Below are 10,757 nucleotides of genomic sequence, written 5' to 3' on the forward strand. Positions count from 1 at the left end.
AACAGGGACTATGCAGCTGCAATGATCTCTAGTACTTCATCCTTAGGTTCAGATCTCATCTTGCCTCACCTGAGTGCAGACCAGGCATTTTAAGAAAAAAGCCCAAGCTAGCCTTTTGAGAAAAAAAGATTTGATCTTTCAGACAAAATCCTTTCAGACCAAATCAAATACACAAGACCTTACCAAGCACGATGTTGTAAAGGAATCTTAAAGCTGCCGACGTCTTGTTTCTGATTGCACTGGTGGGAATATTTTTTCCTCTCTCTCTCAACCTACAGTAATCAAGCACAGCCTGTTCTAACCACAGTGGCTGCAGTTCAGATAATTACCTTTACAATAGGAAACTACCGAGAGCCATTTATTTGAAAATCAAATCTGAAAGGTACAAGAAATGCCTAGTATTAGAAAGGGATTAAAAAGCTCTGACAGTGAAAACCTATGTGGCCAATTAGCACCACAGGAAATCTGCCCTCTGAAGCACAAACAACAAAAAAACAAAAACACAAGACCAATATGCTCTACATTCCACACATTGCTCTGCTAGCCCTAACTACAGAGAGATTGCTGGTGTTGAATTTCTGTTTTACAAGTGGAAGGCTCTTTTAACATCTGCAAGTACTTTAAGTGGCACATTTTTTTCAAAAAATGGTTTATTAGTTCACCACTAGTCCATCCAGAATAATTTAATTTCAGTATCCTCCCACAGAACATAATACACTTAATGGAAACTGTTACAGCAAGTTGTGGTCTATAGGTTACAATCTATAGGAGACTTAAGACTGAGAGAATGACACTGCTGTTTTCACACGCTACAATGCATTGCTGTGAATTCCAAAAAGGAAGCAAAAACATCTGCTTTCTAACCTTCTGAACAAATACGTTTCACTAAAAAAATCTGAATTGCCAATTATTTTCTCTTATATACCCTCCTAATTTAAAAATATCAGTTGGCTCTCTGGCAATGATTCCAGGTCTCATTCCATAGAACACAAGATGTGGACACATTACCGCCTGACAGGTGAGGTAGTGCTGATTGGTAGAGTGGTACATCTCTCACTGACATCACTTCCTGCCCGCAGGTGCCCGGCCAGCTACAGGGGCCACTGCCATGTCAAGAGCTGAGAGGCCCTGGCTCCGCTTTCCCCTGTTGGACCCTGCTAATAGTCGACTCGAGAGGATCTGTTTAGTCCTGAACATCATTGATGGAGTATTTACCCTGAATTGACACTTAAACCGTGGTAACAGTGTAGCATTAAAGGATTTATACATCCATTTGATAGCTCTGTGAGGAACACACAATGCCAAATTCAAAACAATTGAGTTACCTACTTTTGATGTTTAAATTAAATGATTAAAATGAAGGTGTGCATTTAAAACCATAAAGTGCACTATTTTACCTAAAGTATTGTGGGATTAAGGAACAAGCCACCCAGCAATGGTGTTGAGGCTTGGCTTCTTTCAGGACACAAAGTAAATGAGATCATCAGAAATTTACCACTAACTACCAAAAGGGCTAAACTAAATGAAAACTTTACAGACTGCTACACTACCCCATTCCTATAAGTATTCTTCCTCTGTAGATTTTTGATGAGAATAGTCCCACTCCCATTGTGTGTTTGCCCCCAGACAATTATCTGCTCTTTTATTTTCCCCAAGTCCCACAGGGAAACAAACTAAAAATGAAAGCCTCATCCCAGGGGGTAGTGCTGAGATGTTAGCGAGAGCAATGATTTATTATCTTTCCACTGGGGGTTCATGTCTTTGCTCTCCCTACCCCCCACAAAGCCGGAGCACAATGGCCTGTGTTGGTGATGCCTGGACCATTTAGGGCACTGCTGTCACAGAGCCTGTGAGGAGTCACAATCACAAAACACTTTCGCCTGCTGTTTTTGTCTGCTGCTCAAAGGGAAGAAATATCCTTTTACAGCAGCTAAATGTGAGTTCCTACAAAGTACAGGAAGCAATGGATCCACACGAGGCTTAAAGAAAGCTGTTTCATGGTGCCGTGATGGGATCCTTTATTCCTTTATTTTCAAGATTCTTTTTATCCCAAGTGGAAGAGTGAGTCTGCAAAAATACGAAAAACGAAAAGCCCTCTGTCAAGCTCCAACACTACAACTGTCGCTCACCTGGAGATCACACTGAGCACAAATTCCAACTTCACAGATTCTGACGAGATACCCAGTGTGCACAGTTATACAGTACCTCTCAACAGCAGGGGAACAGCCTTTCCTATTGCGATCAGATTACACTAGCTCACTGCAAAGCATTGTCCACCATGTTTAACTGAGGAAAGCATTTCCATGCACCTGAACCTGACATTTCATCATAAGTGTTGACAGCCTGAGACCACTGGACCCCATTGTACTGTATGTCACTACAATTCCAACAGCTAGCCAGGAGAGGAGACAAAAACTGACTGCACAAATACAAAGAGTGAGACAACCACTCTTCTCTGCAAAAAAACGACTCAATAAGGTCATTCATGTCACTTTTCTGGTCACTTGTTCTTAGAACATTGAAATGCCTTGTGAAAAGTTACCTTTACCCACATCTTACTATAATTTATTAAAGTAATCTAACTAATCTCTTTGTTTAATCTATTTCAAATGAGTTTTTAGTGCATTATTCCTGTATTTCAAGATATAAGTGCTGGAACATAGCTCCTGAAAATAACTAGGAAAAAGCCCCTGTTTTACAGGTGAATTGGGTGGGAACTGGTCCAGCAGGCACACTCTCATACAGGACCTTATTCATCAGTTGTTCACTACAGCAATATATTGAATTTACACCTGTTTTTTTCATAAGAAGCAAACAACACAATGAGCCTGCAAAAGGCAAAGTGAATCTTTCAGGGTGTTAGTTTGAGAGTCCATGTAGGCCACTGCAATGCTTAGCTACATGAGGAGTTTGTTTTTACTCCAGAAAAACAGGCACGAAACATGACGGAAAATGCTTTAGGGCTATGATTCAGGGTGTGAAGAAAAACAGTGAAGTTCATCAACATTTCCCAGAAAATAAGATTGTACTAAACATAACAGAAAAGGGCAAAACAAAGACAGATCAGATGGCAAAGCGAGAAACAAAATTCATATTAAATGGGGAGGTAATTCCCACCCAGGAGAGCCCCTGAGGTCCAGTCAAAGATGTGGAACAGATCCCGGACTGACCGTTTTTCAACCAGCTCTGCTCTGAATGGAAAACATGAATCTAGGATTTAGTAACTGCCAATGTCTGACAATTCTGGGCACAGTGTTGTTTCTTCTGAACTTTGATTTTCTTTGATTTGATTTTCTGCACGACTGCTCTCTATACATAGTACCATTCACCTCTCCTGTAATGTCTAAAGCTTTGAAGAAAAACTACAATTAATGTTGTAAAATCCTGGGTTCGGTAAAATGTTTCAGGCATTCATGTGAAGGACAACAGAGCTTTCACTGGACGATTATTAAACTGTATTGATAAAACCAAAACAAAAACTAGCCGACCAAACCAGAAGAAGAAAAAAAGAATCCAGAATAACAGACACAGCGCGAGCCTGCGTTCTCTCCTCAACCACCCACACCACACTTTTCCCTGGGTCAGAGATTAAATAAAACTTCACTTGCACCAAACAAATTACCACACACTGAACACTGAACATGTTAACCCAAATACTGTATGTCTCACAATGTCATCACTGGAATATGTTTACTGAATCATGGCTTCTTTCTCTTCAAATCATTCTTTTTAGATTGTATTTTCACTCCCGTTGAAGCTTGTTTTTATTAGTGGTCTTACAGGCCTTTTGAGAGCTGTTTTCTTCACGAGGCTGAATAAACCGCGCAGTTTGTTCTTACCTGCAAAATCTGCTCATTAATCTTTCAACATAGCTGAGGGTTTCTATGGGCTGACTGACTCAGGAAGCTGTTATTGATATTTGATTGTCGGGGCAAGAAAAAGTACTCCAACGTACTAAAGGAGACTGGGTATTATTTTTTTTAATCTTCCCCCTTCCCCCAGTGAGGAGTACAGAAAGGGGTATAGTACATCGGTACCTACAGTGGATATCAAAAGTCTACACACCATTATTGAAATTTCAGCTTTGGTTGATGTTAACTCAGAAATCAAGACAAATCATTTCAGACCTTTTTTCACCTCTAATAAGATCTTGTAACCAACAATATTTAAGCGAAAAACAAATGGATTAATTAAGGAAAAATAATTTAAAATAAAAAAAAACTTCCAGATCCTTGTTGTATAAGGAGAATACCCTTTAATCATTACTCTGTGGAAGCACCTTTTGCTTTGATTACAACAGTAAGTCTGTTTGTTTAGGTCTCTATCAACTCAGCACACCTGAATTCTGCAATTGTATCCCGCTGTTCTTTGCAGAAGAGTTCAAGCTCAGTCAAATTGTTCGGGGATCTCCTGTGCACAGCCCTCTTTAGGTCAGTCCATATATTTTCCATAGGAGTGAGGTCCGGGCTCTAACTGGGTCATTCCAGGACATTGATCTTCCTTTTTTAAGCATTTCCTTGGTTTAGCTGGCTGTGTACTTAGGATCGTTATTGTGTTGAAAGGTGAAATTCGTCTTTAGCTCCAATACTTAATTCTTCATTCCAACACGGCTCATCAACCAAAGAACACAGTACCTACTGTCCCCGCTGAAGATAAGCAGCCCCATATCATGATGCTGCCACCACCATGCTTGACAGTAGGTACTGTGTTCTTTGGTTGATGAGCTGTGTTGGCTTTGCGTCAAATGCATGTTTTGGAATTTGTGTTTTTCTACCTTGGTTTCATCATTTTTTCCACATGGTTTTGGAGACTGAATGTGTCTTCTTGCAAAATTTTTACGGGCTTCAATGTTCTTTTTTGTGAGAAATGGCTTCCGTCTTGCCACCCTACCCCACACCTCAGACTTGTGGAGAATACGTGAAATTATTGTAATATGCAGGGAGTGGCCAGTTACCGCCATACATTCCTGCAGCTCCTTTAAGGTTTATGTTAAGATTATGGCCTCCTGATAGCCCCCCTCATGAGCTTTCTCCTTGCCCGGTCCTGGTGGTGCCAGATTTCCTCCACTTCTTAATGATGGTCTTCACAGTGCTCCATTATGTATTTAATGCCTTCAAAATTCTTTTATATCCCTCTCCTGATCTGTACCTTTCAACAATAAGATCCTGCAGATCTTCTGTTAGCTCCTTGTGGACCATGGTTATCTCTGCACTATCCAAGACAACCAAGAAACCTTCAGGGAAATCCTACAGGAACAGCTGATTTTTTTAGGGCTAATCAGAATCACTTCAACTAATGTCATGTGAAGGCAAATAACCTTTGTACATGATTCTGAATGTGATTGGTTAAATCTGAACACAGTTACAATCCCCTTTATAAAGGGGTTTTATAAAGGATGTGCATACGTACTGTATGCAACCAAGGCATTGAAAGATTTATATTTATTTGTTATTTTATTTATTTATTTTAAACATTTTTTCCTAAAATTATCCATTTGTTTTTCACTTAAATATGGTTGGTTAAAAGATCTTATAAAAGGTGAAAAAAGGTCTGACATGATTTGTCTTGATTTCAGCCTCTATATCAACAAAAGCTAGAAACTTCAATAAGGGGGTGTAGACGTTTGATATCCACTGTAAATAACCAGTGCTTGAAGTGGAATCAAAATGTTAAGGTGATAAGTGCCTTGGGGCAACCTTGCTGTGAAAGGCGTTATATAGAAATAAATTGAATTGAATTGAATTGTAATCTATCACTGGTGCTAAGAATTTTACTGAAATAATGTACTGTATACTTTTTCTTGGCACTTTAATGCATCTGTCTTTCTCAATATATTTAATAAACACGGTGATTGATCGATTATTCACTTCTGGGCTTTGTTTTGCTTTGTATCCTTTCTTATTTTGCATTTTTATTTCATTTTAAATGAATTAACTTATCATGCAGAAACGTGCGGTTCCTCTCACCCTTGGACAAACTGCCGTCCCAGTGAGTTCTGTTTGTAGCACAAGTGAGTTATAACCACGCCAACACATCCAGCACGATAAAACTTCCTGTGCTAATGGCAGCCGTGTGACCATTTCTCCAGCAGGAGCACTCCAAACAATAATTATTTGCTAATGCATTTGGCTGAAGCCTTTAATCAAATCTAACAAAAAGAAAACAGATTGCATAATGCATTATATTAAAGTGAGGTGCTCTGACAGTAGCCTTAGATTTTATACAAAGCAGAAAAGGAAGTGAATTCAAATTCCTGGCTACCTTACATGTTTTCTACACACATGCTATGGAACAACTGTGTGCTATGAAGTCAGGTAGTAGAGGGTTTGATGGTCATGGGTCAGATAGGCTGAATTAATAACACTTGGAAAAACCTTAAACCCCAGAAAAGGGTGTGACTGCTCTAATTAGGCAAACAATTACTTAATTTAAGCAATTAACACCTCACAAGCAGCAGAACAAATACCAGACGAAACTTCAGGCTCTCTGCAACGGAAGACTTACTGCTGCATTGAACCCCCCTGATAGACTCGTTCTTCTCACCTGCTCTATTCTCCTTAATGTGTTTGTATCCGTGTTCATACAGTAACTTCACAGAATTCCTGTGACTAGAACTTAATCAACTATAATTCTACACATTATCAGGTTAGAAGCTGAGATGTTCTATTTATTTTCAAGAAACAGAAATTATTAAATGATCAATGACTTATGCAGAACTTTAGCTTTGCTTTTTCTCTCTCTGCTGTCAAAACTACTTAACTGAAAACAAGGCATTGTTCCTAACTTATCTGAGCACTGAGCACTGCATTGTGCTTGTAGTCTAAATTTGCTCTATGTATGAAATAAAAATGAAATTTCACAATCCACAATAAACAATGCATACTGTCAAATTGTTTATGTAAGTTTATTATTGACTTTTCTGTAGCAAAAGATTACCACAACACTAGTAGACACTATGTTCCCAAAGTCTCTCTTATACTACAGGCCAGGAGTTCTCCAACCCCGTCCCTGAGGTATTTATTTTCAGCCCAACTCTTAACGATATAATTGAACTAATTACACCCTGTACTGGAATACCATATCATTTAAAATGGATGAATGAACTAATTGGCTTAACTGGAGCAATATATCAGCATTCCTTTAGCAATGCAGCCCTTCAGAAATGGAGTGGGACACCACTGCTTTGCAGCAGAGGTTCCCAGTCCTGGTTCTGGGGACCCCCACACATGCTGGCTTTTGTTCAACCTGAGCACTCAATTAAAACATTGAACCATTAAAGACTGCATAATAGGTTTATTTTTAACTCTTTTAATTTTTCAGGCCCTGAAAATATAGGAGGTGACCTTTTAACTACTGAGTTTCTAAAGTAACTTAAAATCTTAAAATTATGATAAGGATACACCAGCACACCATCACAGATCCTCCTACCTTCAGCCCTACAATAGAGGATTGGAATGAACCAGACAATGGACTGTTTGAATTGCAGTCAAGGTGGATCACTGAGGAAGGAGTCCCATGCTGCTGGCTAAAGCAATGAAAATTTAGCACAGCCAATCAACCTATCATAGGAGCAGGGGTGAGCATGCAAACTCCACACAGAAGGTGCCCCAGGGTGGAATCAAAACCAGGCCAGGAGAGCCGTAAAGTTGCATCACTAATGTCCACACTACAGCTCCATCCAACTAACAAATTCTTTGATGGTTGAGTTTTACTAGAGAGGGTGGTCTTGTTTCTGCTCACTGGAAGCCCGCCACAAAGTACAGGGCCTGCACATTCCAAGTTGACAGGTGGATTCATGCTTTGTTCTGCTTTTGCCCTACTTCACCATATCCATCTAATCGATAAAAAATTAACTTCAGTTTAAAGACCAAACTGCTGTGGATTGCAGTCCCTATAATAATGCAGAAGGATAAAAAGGTCACAGACAAAGAGTGAAATCCTGCAAAAAAACATCCATAATTTTTCTCACATGGGAACTCTAAAAATAAGACACCCAGTGGACTTTCTGAGAGGAACCAAAGCCTAACAAAATGCCTTCGGTGATCCCAACAGCCAGTTATATTTGTACTATCTGTACTAAGTTTTATTTAAACTTTGTTCAGCTTTATTTTAAAATATCCTGATTGAATCCCTCAGGAGACAGAGACCTCTGCGTGTCCATAAATCATTCTGCTGCCCAGAGAGTTTATGAAGCTAAACATTTGGCCTATATTTGAGAACAGGCCAAGACAAGTTTGTTTCAGGCAATGTGTATTCCCATTGTGAGCTATTAGTTTTAGATCAAGTAAGTAATAAAGATAAGGTCACATCTCAAAACAAAATAATCCTCAGAGCAGACAAATTATTCAGGGAGGCCCAGTTCAATGTCATTTTAATGTGTTTAAAGGCTTGCTAATACGTCTTTAACAGGAAAAGCAAAGAGAGAGCTTTCCTTATTCAGGCTGAATCAGTCAGAGAGATCAAGCAGTGGATTTCAGCAGACCATGAAAGACTCCAAATTCCAGGGCTGCCAGGAGATTCCGAAGTAACTTCATTGTTTTCAGAAGCAAAGAACAATTTCCCCTTCAAGCCGCTATTCATGTGTAGAGCAGGAATCACTGGCAAAGGGTTCTGTGGCTAAGGACAAGGAATAACACAGCCAGACTGGAAAACTATTCACATTTCCAGAAACCCAGTCTGTGAGCTGTAGAAAAGCACCCAGCTAGACCATTGCACACTCTGAAAAATAGGAACTACTTATGCTGTCCGAAACACAGCTAGAGTCAGAAGCAATCATTAACCATTGCAACCAAATTAGTTACGTATAGAAAACGGAAATCTCCCAGTAATATGATGTCAATTTGCATTCCTTCCTAATCTCATCATACAGTGAGGTATTTGTGCACATGTCCACATTAGATGGTCTATTACTGTATTCATTTAGTGTTAAGCCCTTAGAGTTTATATTTCCCAGTTTAGCCCATATAGGTTCCAAAATGTCCACAACCTCATGCTTCTGGTCTCTTTACTGAAGGTTATATTTGATAAATAGACCTATCCCACCAACCCATTCATCCTGCCTGTCTTTCTGAACCATGTGCACTCCATATTTTTATACTCAGCCCTGCCATCCTCCCCCAGCCCTGTCTGTGTTCCACTCACAATGACAGTTTTCTCTTAATGTAGTACACTTTTGTTCTGGCTTTTACTACCTTATATAGTGCTCCTAGAATTGAGTTCTGATCATTTAAGAATAGACGTGTTCTTTGCATTAAACTTGTTCTTTTGATGTCCAGGTCTTTTCTGATCTCATCTGAGTTGGCCGGTTGGGAGCTTCCTGCCCTGCAGTTGTGTACTTTAAATACTAGTCCACCACTCAACACACACACCAGTGCCCCCCTGGTTCAAATGCAACCTGTTACACTTGTACAGTTTTAATCCACACCCAGGCAAGCAGCACACTACACACTGTATCCCTATTTCTTGCGCACACTACACTGTCTATACCTCTAATAGTGAGGCCCTGTATTTTGGGTCTTTGAAAAGACATCCGTTCTTCTATGACGGATTATACTTTGATGAATTGTCTCTCTTATAATAGGGAAACAAACACTGAAGTCGGGTTTTTTGATAACACAGTTATTCACAGAGATGAAGATGTTCAAGATGTTTTTTTTTATTTCAGTGCAACATATTTTGTGGGCCTGGCACAACCATTTTATCTCCCCTCTGTGTGCATTCCCTGTTTCTTTTGTATAGGTGTGACAGGTCAGGGTGTCTTGGATTTTACCATTTCCTAAAGCTGTACTCTTCATCACTGATTTTAGATGATGCTGTTGATGTTGGCTGGTGTAATTAAAAAAATAAGACATTCTTAAAATGTTTCAATAAGTACCAACTGACAATGCTAATAATTTTCCTGGTTTTACTTTCCTATGCCGCTGTTGAGCGGCTACATTCCTCCCAGATGAGGATAAACTACATTAATTCAGTGTGTAAAAGCTGCTGAGGTCTGCTAAGCCTACATTTTCCTAATAAAACAGTAACATAAAGACAGTAAGTGCCAATCAGATTTCTTAGGTTATAATTTTAGAGTTCCTAACCATGCTTTTTATGTCATAACAGCATGGTTTTTCCAATGTCAGATGAAGAGACACACTTTGCTGTGCTGGGGAGTACTCTAATATATGAAAATAGTCCTAAAGCTTTGACTACCAATAAATGCTATTGCTGATATCAGAGATGTTTTCTTAATATTATGTCTACATTTCACCAACAGTTGTCTTATTTCATATCAGAAAACGATTTCCCATTTAAAAAAATAACAGCATTCTCTAACTGTCCTTTTACTGATATAACATTAAATTTAATAATATTAAAGTTTTAATATCACTTGGATATGCATGTAGTTATAATAAAAGATCACACGTGCTAAATTAACGCCAAACTACAAACTTTGTGTAATGTATAAAATTCTTCGGACTTTGTACTTGTGCAATAAACTGAGTTTTGTACTTGCAGCGGTGTGTGACTGACAGCAGTCTGTACTGTACTCACCCAAACCCAGTATTGGAATCTCAAGACCATTGGAGAGAGGGACTGTGGGACACACAAGCTTCCAGGGAACCTTGGCAGTCATGCTTTACCAAGCGTGCATAACCAGTTAAACTCCTAAAAATTACAAATCACTGCTCTTTAACGATGTGGAATACAGAATTGTCGCAAACCGTCGTAAAACGCGCTAGTTTGCGGCGGTCGTATTACAGTGCGGCAAAAGC

General features: G+C 39.3%; 1 protein-coding gene across 3 annotated transcripts in view; it reads right to left on the minus strand.

Annotated features, from left to right (window-relative positions):
• LOC148823692 (putative oxidoreductase ZK1290.5) overlaps positions 1 to 10,669 on the minus strand; it is a 73,835-nt gene extending 63,166 nt beyond the window's left edge. For all 3 annotated transcript variants that reach the window (XM_088928203.1, XM_088928201.1, XM_088928202.1), the window contains exon 1: positions 10,537 to 10,669. In XM_088928203.1, coding sequence (XP_088784329.1) covers positions 10,537 to 10,618 — 82 coding nt within the window. In that variant the 5' untranslated portion in view covers positions 10,619 to 10,669. The remainder of the gene's footprint in view (positions 1 to 10,536) is intronic.
• Positions 10,670 to 10,757: the final 88 nt, after the last annotated feature.

This window comes from Atractosteus spatula, chromosome 11 (genome assembly GCF_055471065.1).
Source record: "Atractosteus spatula isolate fAtrSpa1 chromosome 11, fAtrSpa1.hap1, whole genome shotgun sequence".
Lineage (NCBI taxonomy): Eukaryota > Metazoa > Chordata > Actinopteri > Semionotiformes > Lepisosteidae > Atractosteus > Atractosteus spatula.